Source organism: Coffea arabica, chromosome 4e (genome assembly GCF_036785885.1).
Source record: "Coffea arabica cultivar ET-39 chromosome 4e, Coffea Arabica ET-39 HiFi, whole genome shotgun sequence".
NCBI classification, from domain to species: Eukaryota; Viridiplantae; Streptophyta; class Magnoliopsida; order Gentianales; family Rubiaceae; genus Coffea; species Coffea arabica.
The window spans coordinates 11229407-11249970 of NC_092317.1; the positions used below are offsets into that span (position 1 = coordinate 11229407).

The window sequence follows — 20564 nt, forward strand, 5'->3', positions numbered from 1 at the left end:
CTAGTTGTCTGCTGGCACAAAGCATACATCCACAAGCACAAACTAAGCCTCCACTATTTTTCACGTTGTCTTCTTATGTGTATGTATGTATGTCTGTATATATGCATACAAACATATATATATATAGACACACATACACACATATATATATGTTTTTGTGTGTGTGCATGCTTTGTGCCATGGTACAAGGATTTCGTTGATACTACATATTATATTAATACTCATCTAATTTATCAACTCTACAAAAGTACAAACTGATTCTTGACCATTGACTAGAATTTTGGAACTGTACAAAATCACTAGGAAAAAAGAAGTCCAAATCGGTGAACCATCATCTCTCACACAAAAATGTTGAACACCACATAGGAACCCTCAATATATAATATGGACAGTTTATAGCAGAATTTCTTATAGTTATGTGAGGATGAATCTGTTTCACTGATTCCGTTTCCAAAAGAATAAACAAGAAATATTCTGCAACAAAAGCAGCAATTGATTGCATGCCCAAAGAATTCATATAAACAGATACTAATCAATCTATGCATATACACCACTTTTTTTTTGGATTGTAAAACAGAAAAGGATCTGTTTAAAACATAGTTGAGGTACTAGATTTTTGAAAAGATAAGATTAATTATGGAGAATGTATAAATGTAAGAAAATATAATAATTATTAATATCTGTATATATATGATAGGTCCAATGAAATTTAAATGTGTTAATGTAATGATACTACTAGTTATGATCTGAATAGGCTAAGAAGGTAGAAGGGTGAAACAGAGAGAATGCAGGGGAGGAGGAGAAATGCGAGAGAGAAGAGAGGGAAGGATAGTGCAATCAGGAAGGAAGCTTGATTTGTTATATCTGATAACATACCCTTGTCGTCCCCTTTAGGCTATATTTATACAATATGCTCCCTCTAGATCCTTCTGCAACTAGCCAACCTCTTAACAGAATGAGCATGCATACCTGCATGCCTTTGACAGCTAGCTGACTAACTAACTAACGGAAATGCTAACTAACTACCTGAAAAGGAAAGCATGTCAGATGCATTTCTGCTCAGAAATATCTAACGAGAATATCTAGGGTCATTACAATACCCTCCCCTTGAGAATCCTAGTCACTAGGATTGGAGCTGGAAATCTGGAAACTGTGATTGTATCACCGTGACATCCTCCCAAGTTGAGTCTTCAGTGCTTAGGTTCACCCATTTGATCAACACTTGAGTCACCTTCTGTCTTTTCCTTATGATTTCACGAGTAGCAATCACCTCTTCAGGGGCAATTTTAATCTGTCCCTCCGTAGTCGTCAAGGGTAACTCCTGAGTCACAACCTGATTCTTTGCAGATGGTTTCAGCAGGGAGACATGGAAGGTAGGATGTATCAAAGAACCAGCAGGTAATTCCAGTCGGTAGGCCGCATTCCCCACCTTCTGAAGGACCTTGTAAGGGCCATAATATTTGGAAGATAACTTCAGATTTCTTCGGACTGCTACTGAAGTTTGTCTGTAAGGCTGCAATTTCAAATAGACCCAGTCTCCTACCTGAAAACTCCTTTCAATTCTGTTTTTGTCAGCAAACTGCTTCATTCGATTCTGAGCCTTGATTAGATTACCCCGCAGCAGTTCGTTCCATTTCCTTCTATCTCCTAGCCATTGTTCCACAGCAGCTACTGGAGTCTCTAAACCATTGAGTCCTAATTGCGAGGGTGGATAACCATACAGAGCCTGAAAAGGAGTCATCTTTAAGGCTGTGTGATGGTTGGTGTTGTACCACCATTCAGCAGCTGCTAGTAAGGACTTCCATTTGTGAGGCTGTTGGAAACATAGACACCTCAAGTATGTCTCAATACATCTGTTCAGCCTTTCTGTCTGCCCGTCTGTCTGGGGGTGGTAGGCAGTGGAGTAATGCAGCTCAGTACTTAGCTTCCCAAACAACTCCTGCCAGAACATGCTAGTGAACAACCTGTCTCTGTCTGAAACAATGCTTAGAGGTAATCCGTGCAATTTGTAGATGTTATCAAAATATATGTTAGCTATTGACTGTGCTGTATACTTAGAGGATAGTGCTATGAGATGACAATACTTGGTGAACCTGTCGATGACCACCAGTATCCCTTCATATCCATGAGATTTGGGTAATCCTTCTATGAAGTCCATTGAAATATGTTGCCATGCTTGCTCAGGGATAGGAAGGGGTTGCAGTAGGCCTGGTGCCTTACAGTTTTCTACTTTGCTCCTTTTACAGATATCACATTGCTGCACCCATTCTTCTACCTTCCTTCTCATCCCAGGCCAGAAGAATGGTCCCTTCAACCTCTGATAGGTTCCCAGATATCCTGAATGACCCCCAAAGTGCGAGTCATGGAAACAGGCTATCAACTTCTGTCGCAAGTTCCCTGATGCTCCAATGTACACCCTGCCCTTATACCTGAGCAATCCCCCAACAAAAGAGTAATTTGGGAGAGAATCTGGTGTAATAGTCAGGGTTTCCATTAATTTAGTCACTGCATTATCCCCTTGGTAGCTTTCCACGACTTCAGACAGCCACGCAGGTTTCATGACTGAGAGACTGTGTGTAGAACTGTCCTCTTCATAGTCTCTTCTGGACAGTGCGTCGGCCACAAGATTTTCTTTCCCTTTTTTGTACTGTATTTCATAATCCAATCCTAACAATTTAGTAAGCCACTTCTGCTGAAGGGGGGTAGTTATCTTCTGCTCCAATAGATATTTTAAGCTCTGGTGATCTGTCTTGATAATGAAATGATTCCCCAACAAATAATGCCTCCACTTTGATACAGCTGTGATAAGGGATAACAACTCCTTCTCATATATGGACAACCCTAAGTTCTTAGGCCCCAAGGCTTGACTGAGATAAGCAATAGGCCTTCCTTGCTGCATGAGTACAGCTCCTATAGCCTTATGACTCGCATCTGTTTCTAGAACAAAGGGTAAGGAAAAATTAGGAAGTGCGAGGACAGGTGTGCTACTCATCAGTTGTTTGAGTTTTTGGAAGGCTAGCTCAGTATGTTCACTCCAGTGGAAATTTTCTTTCTTCAGCAACTCCGTAAGTGGCTTGGCAATGATTCCATAACCTCTCACGAACCTCCTGTAATAGCCTGTGAGTCCCAAAAATCCTCTCAAAGCCTTCACTGATGTAGGTGCAGGCCAGTCCATCATGCTTTTGACTTTTGAGGGGTCTGCCTGTACTCCATCACCACTGATAATGTGTCCCAAATACTCCACTTGAGACTGTCCAAAGATGCATTTGGAAAGCTTGGCAAATAGGGAGCAGGATCTGAGTGTTTCTAGGACAGTTTTGAGGTGTGAAAGGTGAGTGTTTGGGTCCGGACTATACACAAGGATGTCATCAAAAAATACTAGCACAAATTTTCTCAAGTAAGGTTCGAATACATGGTTCATCAGGCTTTGAAAGGTTGCTGGGGCGTTAGTAAGGCCAAATGGCATGACTGTGAATTCATAAAGTCCAAGGTGAGTTTTGAAGGCTGTTTTTGGAATGTCATCCAGGTACATTCTGATTTGATGGTAACCAGCTCTTAGGTCGATCTTAGTGAAGAGTTTAGCACCATATAGCTCATCGAGTAAATCATCAATGATTGGTATTGGAAATTTATCTTTGATAGTCAGGTCATTTAGTTGTCTGTAATCAACACAGAATCGCCTAGTTCCATCTTTCTTTTTAACTAACAGAACTGGAGATGCAAATGGACTATGGCTGAGCTGAATAATGCCACTACTAAGCATGTCTTTTACCTGTTTCTCTATTTCATTTTTCTGGTTGTGGGGATACCTATAAGGTGCTAACTTGAATGGTTTGGCATTTGGTACTAAAGGAATTTGGTGGTCACAGTCTCTGGAAGGGGGAAGGGATTTTGGCTCCCCAAATACATCCTTGTAGTCTGCAATTAGAGCATTTAGGGACTGTTGAAAAGTAATATCCAACTGAGTTACAGAGTGTACCTGAGTTCCATTCATCCTCAGCCCGCAGGCATGCTTCCAAATTCTGGTGCTTAGTCCTTCCTTCTCAGCATTGTCTCTAGGTAACTTAAGGACGGCCTCCTTAGACCCTCCTTGTAGCAAGATCCTTTCCCCTTCCTTATCAAATGTCATGTTCAACTCCCTGAAGTCAAAGGTGATGGGGCTGTGTGCAGCCATCCAATCCACACCTATGATCATATCATAAGGTTCTAAGTTAATGATAAACATGTCATGAGTGAATGGTTTACCTTGCATTTCCCAGTTCATGTTTGGAATCATCCTACTACAGGTCAAATACTCCCCATTAGCCACCTTGACCTTGAAAGGCTTGATAGACTTAACCATCTCTGGAAAGAGTTGAGCCACGGTATTTTTGACAAAGCTGTGAGTACTTCCCCCATCCACCAAGATTGACAGGGGGGTTCCTTTGAACAGCCCCTGCAGTTTGATGGTATTGTAAGTCATCTTCCCCGTCAGTGCATGTATTGCCATTTCCACTCCTTTGGCCGACTGTGCCCCTTGGTACTCAATTACCTCCCCTTCCTCCAGATCCTCAGGTCTATCTTCTATTGCGACAAGCAGATGAATCTCCTTCTGCCTGCACTGGTGACCTGGACCAAACTTTTCTCCACACTTGTAGCAAAGATGATGTTCCCTTCTGTACTGCAGTTCTTCTGGTGTGATTTTCTTGAAGTGTTGAGGTGTTTTTTTGACAGCATTGGCAATGATAGGTTTGGTAGGTGCCACAGTTTGCTGAGCAGCAGCCTGCGTGGAGTTTCCCCAAGCCATGGCCCTCTGCTGAGGTTTGTGCTTCCGGTGGTAGGCTTCAAAGGCATTCTCCTGTAGTCTGGCCAACTCAAAGGCTTTGGACAATGTCCTAGGGTCGTGAGCTTTCACCATTGATCTCAATTCATCTGGCAGTCCACTCAAAAAACAGGAAATATAGTAGTTTTCTGGAAGGTGTGGGGCTCGAATCATTACCTCTGATAATAGCTCCTCAAATTTTTCTTGATATGCTAGGACTGTGGAAGAGAGTTGCAACTTGTTGAATTCCTCCACCGGATCCATCTGTCCTAAGGTTCCAAACCTCTTACACAGCTCTCCAGAAAACTCCATCCAATCCACCTTGTTACCCCTAGTAGATCTGAATCCTTGATACCACACTGCTGCTTTCTCCTCCAAGTGGAACTCTGCCAACTCCATCCATTGCTCCTTGGGAATGTGCAGAAGCTGGCAATATTTCTGCAGTTTCCTGATCCATTCCCTAGGATTGTCTCCCCTAAATGCTGGAATTTCCAATTTAGGCGTGCTAGCGAAGAAGGCACTCCTAGCATTCCTTTCTCCTTGTTCTCTACTCCCCAGGTCTGAACTTCTGGAGTGACTTCCTTCTGGAGATCCTAATATGCCTTTCTCTTGATTTCCACGGTTCAGGCTGGAGAGCTGCTGCGAGATGGCTGTCATGAAAGCATCTAGCTTATTGCCCAGCTCAACACTCACTGCATCCAACCTATCCTCCATGCTTTGCTTGTCTGCTGCCAAGGATTCCAGAATTCCTTGAATCTTGCTTTCTTGCCTGCGGAGCTGTTCCTCCATCGTCTTCATCCTTGTTCCATCCGCCATTGTGATATGTCAATCTAAGCTTCCTAGTCCAAGGACCGGAAGCTCTGATACCACTTGTAATGATACTACTAGTTATGATCTGAATAGGCTAAGAAGGTAGAAGGGTGAAACAGAGAGAATGCAGGGGAGGAGGAGAAATGCGAGAGAGAAGAGAGGGAAGGATAGTGCAATCAGGAAGGAAGCTTGATTTGTTATATCTGATAACATACCCTTGTCGTCCCCTTTAGGCTATATTTATACAATATGCTCCCTCTAGATCCTTCTGCAACTAGCCAACCTCTTAACAGAATGAGCATGCATACCTGCATGCCTTTGACAGCTAGCTGACTAACTAACTAACGGAAATGCTAACTAACTACCTGAAAAGGAAAGCATGTCAGATGCATTTCTGCTCAGAAATATCTAACGAGAATATCTAGGGTCATTACAGTTAACGAGTACTCGTTAGAAAAATTGAATAGACAAATAGCAATCAAGGTACGTTTGAATAATTAATTCTAGTTCACTTTCATTAATAACACCCGAGTTCAATCCACTTGGGCATCTACGACATTTTAAAAAAATAATTAATTTTTTTTATTTATATTATAAACACATTTTCTCATCATTTTTTATTTTTTTATAATTATTTTTTTATTTCACATGCATTACAGCAAATTTTATTAGTCAACTTTATTCCCTTCAAACATAAATATATGCAATTTTCCTGAGCCCGTCACACTCCCCTTCATAAATACTCCGATACGTGTCTTTCTTTAAAACTAAGACCGTCACACTCCATGGTTGTGGGGTTTATCAAATACTCCGATACGTGTCTTTCTTTACCTGTTTGCCTATTGGGGGATGATGATCTTGTTCTGCATGTGCATCAGAGTTTGCACAAACTTGTTGTGCACAGTCTGACAGGAGAAACTAAGAGGGACATGTTGGTGACTGGCATTGGAAATGCGTTTAGGGATATAAAGGGCTTTTGTGAAAGTCTTGTATCGCCTATTTTCTACAGTCAGAAATGGAACCAACATAAACTGGGGGTTTGACGGTTGGAAATCTATGCGTGGTTATATCTATGATAAAAGCCTATATTCAATTATGTGTTAATCTTATTTAGATAGTCATTAAATCTTAGTGGCTAGATGGTTGCCCATATGGATACCCAGTTTCCCTTTTGAAAATGTTTCAGAATTGATTTTTTCATACTTTTGTCGAAGTTACAATGGTTTGACAAGTTTGTACTAGATGTGTTGTGTAATACTAGCTGATTGTATCATACCAAAGCACCGGAGACCAACATTTCACTCTGGAATTCTACTCTCTCTCTTGCAAACAACTGGTTTTGGGGAAATTTTGCTTTCCCCTCTATATGTTTTCCATTATAAAGAAAACACCCTGCCTGCGTAATGTCTAGTCTTCATCTGTCTATCGTAACCAGCACTATCCACAACTTCTCCCCGCCCCTACGTCTGATCCTGCCAGCAAGCCACTCTTGAAATTTTGGCATTCCTTTTGACTATTTATGGACAGGACCCTGCTACTGTGGAGTTTTCGCGTATTTCTTTTGCTCACCCTTATAATGCTACGACTTACCACCTGTTTGGTTGCTGCTAAGGAATGGCAATGAGAATCACTATGAAAGGGGCGTTTTGGATGCCTGAACTACATGAGAATCACTATGCGCACTCGTTCAGACTGAAACTTCGGAGCATATCATATAGGAATAACCGGGCTCAAAACTAGTTTGGGGAAACGTTGCTTAACATAGAACACGTCAAAGGGATTTTCCTATATTAAGGATGAGTAAAGGTTTCTTTAACTAATACCTTTCATGTCTATACCCTGTGGAGTAGCATTCAGCTTGCCAGGAATAATTTTATCTTCAGAAGCCAGCAATTTGATTCCACGAACATTCTGAGAATCGCAAGGTGGTGATACAACAATTGTAACTCATCACATGCCTCATTATATCTCACTTTCCCTGCACATCAAAATTTTCACTTGTGTCCTCTCATGGGCAGGTTAACTTTAAATGTTGATGGTGCTTGTCTACCAAACCAGATAGCTGGTATTAGAAGAGCCCAAACAAGTTCGTGTATTGACTGAAGTCGAAAGAATTGGAAATGAAATTGCGCTCCTTGAATGGGATAACATGTAGTTTCATTGGATGGTGTACGAAGTGAGGTTGCTGCATTCATTTTGTGGCTAGTGTCAAGTAAGCAAAGCTGATGCTAACACTTGCTGCTTTGCAGACAAAGTGGTAACTAAAAAGACTTAGCATGGAGAAACTGTTGCTGTTTCTTGTATAGTAACTTTGATCATGAATGTTCTCGAATCCATTGTCCTAAACTGTCCTGCTACTCGTATTTCTGCATGCTTTTTGGTCTCCCTCCATTTTGTTTTCCCGGAATTTTTTCCCGACTGTAGTTGCAGACAGGATCTGTTTTAATAGTTTGCCCTCTGCTGTGTCGTTTACGAGATTTGGTAGATAAAAGCTAATGGTTTAAATTAAGTGTTTTAGTGCCATTACGAGATTTGGTAGATAAAAGCTACTGGTTTGAATTAAGGCTTTTGGCAGTCTTTTGAAATTCATGTTGAACCGGCCGATTCAAACGGTCGAACTACGAACGGATCAGGACTCCAATCTGATTCATACTTTGGATTGATTGAATTTAAAAATCGATGAGAACCATGTGAACCGTTCGAATCGAAATGAGCTGTGGAATCAGTATTTTTTTTGTTTTTATCTATTAAATTGAAAAAAAAAAAAGAATAGGTTCTTATTAATTCCAAAGACTAGTTACTAAGTGTCTCCCTCACTCACTTTCTTCTCATCTTTTACTTCTTATCAAGTTTTCATATCTACTTTCTAGTTTCTTGACTTCATCCAGATTCCAAGTTTCTCTTTTTTTTTTTTTTTGTTTTAACAAAGTTGCAATATTTAATTCCTAAATACATGGTTTAAAGTTTAAACTCACAATATCTGATTCCTAAATATATGAATTTTGGTAGGTACAATTGAGATGAAATTTTTTTGTTTGTACTTATGAGATCTGGTAAATAAAAGCTACTGGTTTATATTAAGTCCTTTAGTGCCATGTACCATGCGATTGTATTCTGAAGGTGCATACTTTGAACCAAGTTCCAAACTGCTCTACCCGACGATGAGATCTGAGCAAGAGGAATGTTTTTGCCTTGCATAATAGAAAAGTTTGACTCTTCTTTTTTTTTTTTTCCGAAGAATTGAACTGAGTTTTTGTGCCGATCAGCTGCTATGCATGCTACTGATGCATGATTTGAATTAGCTTGGTTGTGTACTGAAGCTTAGAATCTTGCGCTGCCAATTCTTAGATAATGGCATTTCTCATATTGGAATTTGTAATGGCATTCCTTACAATTAGCTTGGTTGTGTACTGAATTGGCCTGGTTGCATAATGGCATTTCTCACGTTAAATACTTCAAAGATGGAGAAATATAAATTTAAATGCCTTAGCCCCGGTTTTAAAGTCATATTGTAAAATATAAGGAACGTTTTGAACGATTTTCCCTAAATACTTCAAAGATAGAGAAATTTAAATTTAAATGCCTTAGCCCCGGTTTTTTGGTGTTGTTCATGGCATGTTGCTATCTTTTAGGGCATTACCTTCAAGAATTTATACTTTAAAACTGTTTTTTTTTTTTTAACTTCTTTCTACTGCTTAAAAGGTTCCTTGATATAATTTCAGCTGTGAATAATTTGGGAGCATTTGTTGACTTCAACTTTGCATAGTTAAGCAAAGTTGCTTTTCTGCTGTTGATTTAGTTAAGCAAAGTCTTAATGTCTTATGGAAATACACTATGCATAGATACCAAGTGTTAACATGTGACAGCACTTCAGCCCTTGTAGAATAGGTTGGTGTGATGAATTTCAATTGAACAATTTGAGTGTGTTTGGATAGCACTTTTAGGATAATTTTTTTAAAAAAAATACTATAGCACTTTTATAATGTGATAATGTGAGATAGAAAAAGGTGATTAAAAAATATGTTTATGATGTAAATAAATAAAACTGTGTAAATAATAAAATACATGTTTGTTGCTTTGATGATGCATATTTTTTTTATGGTAATATCTACTCTTTGCTTAAATTGTATATCTACACTATGCCTTTTATTTCCTTATTCTCTTTTTCGGTTTGGACAGCATTGGAAAAATTAGAATCAACCAAATAACTCTAGATATTTTTATTGATTTCGACATTTAACTGTTTTTTTTTTTAAATTACTACTTTTATTAATATGATATATGCAATGTAAATTTATAGAAAGACAAATCCTATAAGATGTAGGTGTAGGCACTGTTAGTTGCCCAAAATATCATTAATAACAAAAGAGTCATTCCTTGTTTAATAATAGTGGGACAATTAACAAAGCAAGCATTGAAGTGTGAGATTTCAAATAATTAAAAAAAAAAAAACAAAGGACTTAAAAAGCTTGTGAATTGGGGAAAACAAATACGGAAACATTCTTTTTATTTATCTATTTTGATAAAAACTTGAAATAATTTTATTAATCACTACACGACATACCTTCCATTCTATGCGCGAAATACAAATACTTCTTTCCCTTCTGCGAGTCAAAATATTCTGAGGTTAGGGACACTGGATACCAGGTCCGCATCAAGCCCACTGATGAAATCTTTTGGCATCCCCACAAGCTCAAGCGTATCAAGAGTAGATATGTGCTTCAGCTCTTCCGGCAACTTTGCTAATCTGCGGCAGCGCCTGATTCTCAGGCACTGGAGCTGTGGCAATGCTCCTTTCTCCACCTTTATTTCCTCCAAATCAAATAGGCTATTGAGCTCAAGGAATTTCAATTGGTGAAACCCATGCCTAGAAATGACCATATGCTGTGGTCCCTCAAATGCAAAGTTCATTTTGAGGAACGACAGCTCTCCCAACTTCTCCAGTACTGGCATTGGGTCATCCTCGAGACATGTGTCTTTCAAAGACAAGCGAGAGAGATTTGGAGGGAAATCAGGAGGCAGCATTCTCAAATCCAGCCCGACTAGCTTAAGCTCTGTTACATGATGGAGCTTAGAAAGTCCACCTAGAGATTGTGGCCACCGCCCTCCCCAATAAAAACAAAGATGTAGCGCCTTTAGGCTTCCAACCTCTGATAAATGCATGCAGAGTTTGTCTGTCTCTGACCTTTCAGTCACTACAATCCCCAGTTTCTGAAGACTTGTCAAAGTTATCATGTTATTGTGCATAACGTCCCCAAAGCGTATGCCTGACAGAGTCTGGAGATTCCTCAATCCTTCAATCTTAAGAGGCACATCACATTCCATCTCATCCGCATATAGATGCCGTAAACTTTCAAGCTTCCAAATGAAATTTGAAACTTTCACTTCCCAATCAAAGCTCCGTATGTCAAGAGTTTGTAGGTTTCGCAAGCAACCGACGGAAAGAGGGAGCCTTGGAATGTATGTGCCTCTTAAATTGAGGTATCTTAGAAGCCTGACCTCACCAATTTCTTTTGGCAAATTAGAGTACATCCTAACATTCTCAAAGTCTAGTATCCTAAGCTTTCTGAAACTTTTGAAGATAAGACTAATGTTTTCCCGGATATTGAAAAAAAGCAGAGACCGGAGAGGAGGGGTCGAAGACCCAAAATAATTTTTATCCTGAGGGAGACTATGAACAGCAAGGTACCTGGATTTGGCTGATATTTCATCATCTCTGGTGTCATTGATCTGAAAAAAATTTTCATCCTCTGCCTTTCTGATTGCAAGCTCTCGCAGTAAATCATGGACTCTGCAGCTTTTAATCCTCTTATCAACCGTCATTTCCGCCACCTGGACCATATTTCTGCTACAAAGTCGCTCCACATCTTCATATGCTGCAGTTTCCTCCAGATTTTTTGCATCTCTTTTCTGCATTATTCCCTCAGCAACCCACAGACCGATCAACTTGCGCACAGAAATCACGGAGTCTTCGGGAAACAAACCCAAATACAAAAAGCAAAATTTCAGATTGGCAGGGAGGTCTGCATAACTTAATTCCAGAATTGCCCCTGCTTCACTAATTTTCCCTGCTTCACTCTGGCTCCTTGATAGGTATGCGCCAAAGTTGTTGAGAACGTTCTCCCATTCAGTCTTCGACTTATTCTTGCCTAGTAGCAGGCCACCTATAACCGTTATGGCCAGTGGTTGACCGGCACATCTCCTTGCAATCTCTCTGCCTACTTCTTCCAAATCCGAAGGACACCCAGCATTAGCTCCATGGCCTAAGGCCTTTTTGAGAAACAACTGCCAGCTGTCTTCCTGCCCCAAAGTTTTCAACTCATACGGGTGTCTATAAGCATCAGCGTGTTGGGCAACATCCCGATTGCGACTTGTAAGTAGCACTCTACTTGCTGTGCCAACATCAGGAAAGGCCCTCCTGGCAAGACAATCCCACGATGCTTCCTCCCATACATCATCAAGCACCACAAGATAACATTTGTCTTGTAGATCTTGATAGAGCCTTCGTTCCAAGTCTTCCTCTTCCATCTTTTCCAACATGTCAAGTAGCTCATTAGTTATTGGATTCAGTTGCTTTATGATTGCCCTCAGCATCTTTCTGTAATCGTAGCTTGAAGAGACACATACCCAAGCACGACAGTTGAATCTCTCCCTAACATCAGCATGGTTATAAACTTTTTTGGCTAGAGTTGTCTTACCAGCACCTCCCATGCCAATGATTGAAACGACGCGGCGGTTTCTGTCCTCTTTCAAAAGTTCTGCCACCAGCGATTTTGTTATCTCCCCGAGGCCCACTACATCCTTTTCCTCGCTGAAAGGAGAGGATCGCCGGATCCATTGAAGCTCTTCCCCATGCGTAGTCGTTCCCTCTCCAAGATTTTTGATACCAAACTTTTCGCGGCTAGCAGCTATGTCATTGAGCCTCATCTGTAAGGACTCAATCTCTTTACCAATCTTGCAGAGTTTCACAATTTTCAAGGGATAATACGTCAATTTGGTGACAAGTCCCTCGTCCTTTGTGAAGAACTCAACTTTGCTGGCAAAGATCTCTATGATATCCTCCGCATCGTAGGCCGCAGCTCTGATTTCAGAAACCCAGTTTCGGATCCTCTCTTCTTCATCTTGCCTTTGATCTGCATCTTTCAGGAAACACCGCATCCGGACCAGATCATTTTTGAGTCTCTCAACTTGTCGTCGAACACCTTTCAGGAAAACAATTTTTTCAATAAGCAGATCGCCAGTTCTCTCAATTACAAAAGAGATAACAGGGTCAGCCATCTAATCTAAGAGAGCTTTGCTTCTCAATAAAAGAGCAAGAACCAGAAACGGAGGAGAGGCTTTTTATCTGCATCTGTTTTTCTACACATTTTTATAAAGCAGAAGTGGCTAATGCAAAGACCGTATATCTTGTCAGTAGGTAAGGGATCAATGACTTTACAAGAAATCTATATTCAGTTTGTACGTAAAAGGTGATTCCAAGCATATGTTCTTTAACTCTGCTTTTCAAGCACTGGGTAGGGGATTTCACGATAACAAGTTACCTTTAGCATATTTTCAACAGAACATAACCAAGTTACCTCTATAGAAGGGGGGAAAAACGATGGTGTAAGATTCCTATCTCAGTCTTCAACTTGATTTTCCATCATTTACCTCTGCCTTTTTCTTGATTGTCAATTTCTTTTTCTTTCTTAAACTTGATTTCCTGCTTTCATTGAGAACGGACGAAAATAAATAGAACCTAATTAAATGAAAGATGTGCATTTTGGTATCACTACTACTATACTTACTAAGATGTTTAGCATGCTACCTACAATATTGTCAATATTTGGCTTAACAACTTGGCTATTCGTACTAAAAGTTTGCAGATTTTGAAAGAAGTTTGTTTAGCCAATCAACATACCCAATAATAAGCTGAGCGGAGTAGAGGGTAAAGCTAATGAACCAGTTATTAACATTTCAGTAGACAAATATTTTAGAAATTCATTCGTAAAAGTTAAAACCATGGAGATATAAAGGAGTTACTTAGAACTTTCTTTAATTAATCTTCACCTAAAACAATCAAATCAATTTGTGAGATACCGCTTTCAGACTAAGAATCGATTCAGAACATAACAATCTCATTGAGTTGCCAACTCAAAAACAGGGCTGCCTGTTTATGATTTCCAGCATTAGCAGCGCCTGAATAAACTAAAGTTATACATGTCAAAAAACTATAAAAATGGTGCCGCTCGAAATTAGACTGAAAATAATAATAACAATAATAATCTGTAGAACACAATGTTGTTATTTCGAACCATAAGTACGCCCATATTGGCTCAAAAAGTCAGCATTCAGGATATTCCCAATACTGCTGTACAGAGTGAGTTGGATCTTCAGTCAACTTCGATTTTCAAGTATTGATAGGAAGCATATATTTTCTAGTGTCAAGTGCTGTTAATCACACTCAATTTTGATTTCTCTACGCCAATTTATTATCAAATTATCCAAGGTTGCGCAAAGCTAACTCTTAGCTCGGATTTGGTCGAAATTCAAAGTTTTCTTGGCGTTAATACTTTGAAATCCATCCAATTTCTTGTGCATGTCCATGACTAAATCTTCAATGCTAATATATTGAAGAAAGTGCTAGACTTAAACTAAAGTATAAACTAAAATATACCTAAGTTCTCGTTTTGATTCCTGAACATTTTAGTAGCTAAAGTATAAAATCTATTCCCCTTTAAGTAAAACTTGTCCTATTTTAGTCCCTAACCTTAAGCATAAACTCTTCTTTACTTCTTCTATATTTTGATCGTTAAAGTGTAATAGATTTTATACTTAATTGGGATAGACTTTATACTCTTGAGACTAAAGTGAGATGAATTTTTCTTAAGTGATTAAAGAATTCCACTTTGAAATTTTGGAACCAAAGTGTAAATCAAGTTATAAGGGGGCAATCTCTTAGAGAACAAAAAACATATTGAATGATTTGCATTTTGATCACCTATTGTTTAAAATTATTTAAACAATACCCCAATTAATAAGTTGTTATACTTTAACCACAGAACTTTATATACTTGGGTTTCGAGTTTTAAATCCTATTCATTTAACAAATAATTGTACCCTAAAAAGTTGACATACCTAACTCTTGATTGAATGTTTTGAAACCAAGTCCAACCCTTTTCTTTATTGAGCCCAAAAAAATCAGGCTGTCGGCTTATGGATCCTTCGGCACAGAATGGGTTTGCAATATTACTTCAAGGATTTTTTATTTGGTCCACCACGCGCAAATTGAGCCTTTTACCTGTTTACCTCGTTTTTTTTTTTCTTAGCTTAGCAAGTGCAGTGGAGAATTGTTTTTTTTTTTTTAAATGGTTTTGTTATCCTTGCTTTTATGATTTATCATTGTGCATGTTATCCTATTATCTTATTATTATTTTTTGTGATTCTTTCAGTCGAACTGTCTATTTGTTTTCATTTTCATACTTGTCCCTTCAATTCTTCTGTGTTTTACACATTAAGAAAAATAAATTTATAATATTGATCGGTGTAATATATATTATAAATTTATAAACATCTTTAATCGATTTTTATTTTGTTACCTAAATAATTGTATTGTATATCTCTAATAAGAAGTCACCACTTCACAAATCCCGTCTTCTTAAAGACTAAAATTTGGAAGTCTTCTTGAATAAGTTCTTCATTATGATTAACTTAATTATTTTTTTGAATTTTTTATTAATAAAAATTTAAAATTTTAGGATCATAATCCTTTAAAGATAAATTTAAAATGAAAATCAATAAACAAATTGATTCTAATAGTAAGAGAAACCATAGAATGCATCTCTGCAAGTGCAGTCTCGAAGAATGCTATATTGGGAACATCTTAACAACTAAAGCTCAAGTGCAGCCCTGTGTTCCTTTTTCATCTGTCCCAAATTATAGTCCACTTTTCAATTGAAGAATGTAGTTGTATTTTAATTTTCCTCAAATACCCTTATTCAATGTAAGTAGTTGTTACTATAAACCTACCCCATTTAATGAGGTTGATTCTTTTTTTACCATCAATTCAAGTTCCTATAAAGTTGTACCATATTTAAGGTGAGGGTATTTTAGGAACATAGCAATCTAAATTTACTTTTTCCAACAAAATTAACTATTTTTTCTTAAACTGTGTGAAAAAAGAAACAGGACTATCAAAGTGGGACGGAGGGAGTATAAGTTTTTCAACTATGGTAGAAGGATTTCGATTAGAACAGGATGCAATGTAATTCTCAAAAACTCACATCATCTAACAGTACTAGCTGCTTTAGCAAGATTCCGTGGGAGACAAATGCAAATTAGATTAATATAGTCATCTAATTGGCAACAGAAAACCTAATTCTGTCTTGTTTATCAACTCTACAAACTGATTCTTGACCATTGACTGGAACTTTGGACCTGTACAAAATCATTAGGAAAGAAGCAGTCCAAATCGATGAACCATCAAGAATATAATATGGTAACAAAATGTTGAACTCTACATAGGAACCCTCAATATATAATATGGTAACAGAATGTCTTATAGTTATGTGAGGATGAATCTGTTTTCCTGATTCCATTTCCCAAAAGAACAATCAAGAATATTCTGCAAAAAAAGCACCAATTGATTGCATGCTCAAAGATTTCATATAAATAGATAATAATCAATCTATGCATATACAAGATACAACCCTTTTTTTTTGGATGATAAAACAGAAAAATAGCAGTCAAGTACGTTTGAATAACTAATTAATTCTAGTTCACTTTCATTAATAACACCCGAGAGTTTAATCCATCTGGGCATCTACGACATTTTCTTTAGGCTATATTAAAAAGGAGGCAGCATTTGTAGTCCAATTAGCAGTTAATGTTTAACTAATTCATACCAATTGACTTTCGTCTAATAGTTCCTAGGTTTAGTGTCTCATACATTACTACTTAAACCCAAATGATTAGAGTTAGTTTTATTAGTCTGATAAGAGGAGGAAGACACCGATGGTTATGCCGAAATCCCCACCACCGCGACCACAACCGCGACCGCGCCACCTCACTGGCACCAGGATCAGGAACATCAAACATTCTTGGTCCAAGTAATCCGCTTGGACCATTTGGATTTAAGCGTGGCTGATTACAGGTGACACCTAAGTGTTGTCAGGTAATTAGTTATTAACTCTAAATAAATTAATTCTAATAATCATCGTTGCCATTAATCATCGAGGTACATGACTTAGTTTTCTTCTTTTTTTTCCCAAATAAATTCATCAAAAAAATGAAAAAGGAAATCATTGTGAAATTAATGATGGTTGATCATTGGATTGAACAGCCATTTGGGACATTGCATGGTGTGGTGTCAGCACTCATAGCTGAGGATTTAGGCAGCATGGGAGCCTACTTAGCCTCCGGGAGGCGAAAGGTAACCGGAATAGAAGTCTGCATTAGCCATCTCAAGAGAGCACAAGTTGGTGACATTGTGCAAGCTGAGGCCACTCCTCTCAATCCTGGCACCACCATTCAAGTACGTCGGTTTGTTTGGATAGTAAAAATTTTTTAAAAAAAATTAACTTTTTTGGTTGTATGATAAACACATTTTTTAATTTTTTATAATTACCATTTTCATTCATATGCATCAAAAAAAATTTTTTAAAAAATTCTAGTAAGGAAGAGGTGAGATTTACGAAGTAGAGAGGGGACAGAGGTATTAAAATCCATAACCTTTATGTTATATACATCAAATTTCAAAAGAGTACTACAGTACTATTCTAGAAACTTTTTCTAGATAAAAAAAAAAAACTTTGCTCTGAAATGCATTTTTCTGCCTCAAACCAATATTAATTAATATTTAATTGTTGAAAAACTAGTAAAAAGTTTAGCTCTTACGATTTGACAAATTAACTGAATGTGGGAGCCAATGTCTTAGTATATTCAGGTTTAAAGGACATGAAATTAGTTGTCAATGTGAGAAAAGAAAAGATAAGGAAACATAAGCAATGAGAAAGTTAAATAATATAAAATTTAAAGTAATGAAAATAAAATTTGCACTTCGGTTTTGAGATAAGCAAGAACAGCCTCAAATTACAATTTTCTTTATTTTGCTTTTTGTCAGCTAAAATTTGGCACTGCTTAAAATTTTACTTTTTTCTCCTCATGTATATCAAATTCTCTATAACCTTCCCTTGTTTTCTTTCCATTTCACAATGGAGACAAAGTGGATATACGTGAATCTTAGACATCGACGAGTAGAGGCAATCAATTTAAATCACAAGTATGATACATGGAGGAGATTGCCCGAGGGTGTACAAGAGTTTCCCAATTATATATAAGGTTTTTCTAGCGAGTGTCTGTTGAACACTTGTTAACATTAGTGTTGTTAGATTCAGATCGGATCAGCCGGTATGATCGGTCCGACCGTGAATCGATCTGTTTTTTTGAAGCTTTGGTAAAAAACCAATCAAACCATAAAAGATCAGCTAAACCAGTAACCCGATTTGACTGGTTGATCCGGTTCTCAAACTTTTCTTTTTTCTTTTCTCCAAATATAATTTGAATTATCTAAATTGTAACACTTTCATTTATTAATAGGAATAAGAAAACGTCATCCATTTAGTATAAATATTAAAATTACTCGATTTCCTAAATGATCTCTAAATCAAGATGTTTTCATGTCTATGACCTCATTAATTTAGCGTCGGTGATTCCAACTTGCATTAATTTGTTTTAATTTAGTTTCTTAAGTAGTTTTGGAAAACGGGTATATTTTAACTATGAATTTACATTTTTATATATAATTATTAAGTGTATATTTGATTGTATGTATAATATTTTTGGAACATTTTTCATGATTGGCCAAATATAACCAATAACTTATTTTAATATTTCTGAAACTTATAAAAATATAAAATAATTATAATATCATGTTGACGTCAGAGGGTTTTTTAGAACGATCCTACCGATTCGACCAGTTGACGCCCAACCCAGTAATTTAGACGGGTTGCTATCCGATCCGAGTTTAACAATATTGGTTAACACACCTAATATTTACCTAATTTATCATGTATATACATATACGAACAATTATAATTATTTTTCCTTACATTTATATACTTACCCTCCCTTGTAGATACAGGGCAATGATGTCATATAACGTAACATTTCAATCTTTAAAAGAAAAAAAAATTAAGACAAACGAGGACTTTTTAAACCAAATTCTTTTAAATTTGATTCCTTTTGCTGAAAATCTTTTAGAAGTATTACAAATGAGCAATCCATTATCACTGTTGTTGGTCCTTCGACTTTATTTTGGAAGAGTGTTGTTGCTTAATTTTTATTATTGAGCCAATTTAGTCCCTCCATTTTAGTTTGGCATAATGTCAACCATCAACTTCTATTATTGACTCAATTTGTTCTCCGACTTTTTAAACATGAGTAAGGTCATTAATTCATGTAGGCTAATCCAAGTCTTTAAATAGGCAAAAAAGCAAAAAAAAAAAAAAAAAAAAGAGCATAAAAACATGCAAAAAATACAGATCGAGCAAGAGGGCCCATTTCATACATTTCGAATGGTACATTAGAAATTAATGACCTTTCATACATTTCATACCTTAATCGTATACTATCCTACAGTAGAAAAGGGCCCGAATTAGTCTTGAGAATTCGAAGGAGTCAGATGTATTGTAAGCAATTTAGTTGGGCAAAATTTTTTGCATGCATTTTTCCCTTCTTAATGTGAATTTATGTGAATTTATGTAAATTTTTATCTATCTTTTTATATGGAATGAATTAACAAACCAAATTGACAAAAATTAAGGGATATAATTGTCCCAATTTTAAGTGGACAGACGAAATTGGCTTTATGACAATATTCAAGGGATAACATCATGAGTAAATCTTTCTTATACTGACGGTGTATACACTATCATTGTTGGATTCATGACATGTGTGCAAAAGTTGAATTTCAAATTCAAATTTTGCATAATTATCATTCATCCAACGCTGATAGTGTACACACTGTCAGTGTAGGAAAGATTAATCCTAACATTATGTTTAATTAAAGTAGTTCAGTGCAAAAAAGTTGAACGACTGTTTGGATCGTTTGCCCTTACTCATTTCATGCTTTGAGCAAACTCACTTTCTATAAATCCTTATTTGCGCAAAGAACTTAACATCGAATTTACGTCTTTTATACTTCCAAGAAGGCAATTAGCAAAATTCCACTTTTTTTCACTAAGAATAGCCAGAAATTCATCCTAGTTACAATCACATATCTATTCTCATCAATTATACTTTGGGTCAATCAAACTTATGGAAAGATTTTAGGTTAATTCCTTGGCAGGTATGGGAAGTGCGGATCTGGAAGATTGACTCCACAAATTCTGTGAACAAATCTTTATTAGCATCATCAAATGTTACAGTTCTATGCAATCTGTCAGGAAATGCCAAAGATGGTCAGAACAATGTAAAGCAGGCAAAGCTATAAGGCTTTTTTTTTTTTTGGTTATAGTTCCCTTTTATCAACAACCCATGCAGAAGAATTTCAGTTTTAATGCTTATCCCTTTCTTGTCTTTTTTTTTTTTTTGGCTATTTAATAACGTCTTTCTGTTTCATTCTACCTGTTTTGGATTGTGAACATAATTTTCGAATATTAATTGGTCAATTAGACCAGTTTTCCACTTGTCGGATTTACTGCAGGTAAAACAACAAAGGAACTACTTGAAAATCCTTCCAATATATGACACTCGATATTTAAACAAATATAACATAGAAGAGAAAACATATAATTTTAGCCCATATTCTTAGTTGCATGGATCAAATTGGTAGCCAAAGTTGCCGTGAAAACAGAGTTAGCTCTTTCAGCAATTAATATAGACCAACTTACTACTCCCTCCATCCCACAAAATTTATCATTTTTGGTAAGACGTGCAATTTATGTATAGTGATCTTAGTAGAAAAAAGAATTTT

General features: G+C 37.1%; 2 protein-coding genes across 2 annotated transcripts; one reads left to right on the forward strand and one right to left on the reverse strand.

Annotated features, from left to right (window-relative positions):
• Positions 1-10222: 10222 nt before the first annotated feature.
• Positions 10223-12889, reverse strand: LOC113740751 (disease resistance protein RPP8-like). The gene has a single exon (XM_027268278.2). It carries the CDS (start codon positions 12887-12889, stop codon positions 10223-10225), a length of 2667 nt encoding a protein of 888 aa, XP_027124079.2.
• Positions 12890-13888: 999 nt separating this feature from the next.
• LOC113740748 (1,4-dihydroxy-2-naphthoyl-CoA thioesterase 1-like) lies at positions 13889-20081 on the forward strand. Its single transcript, XM_027268274.2, has 4 exons — positions 13889-13963; positions 16743-16763; positions 16932-17123; positions 19938-20081. The coding sequence occupies exons 1-4, from the start codon at positions 13889-13891 to the stop codon at positions 20079-20081; spliced, it is 432 nt and encodes a 143-aa protein (XP_027124075.2).
• Positions 20082-20564: the final 483 nt, after the last annotated feature.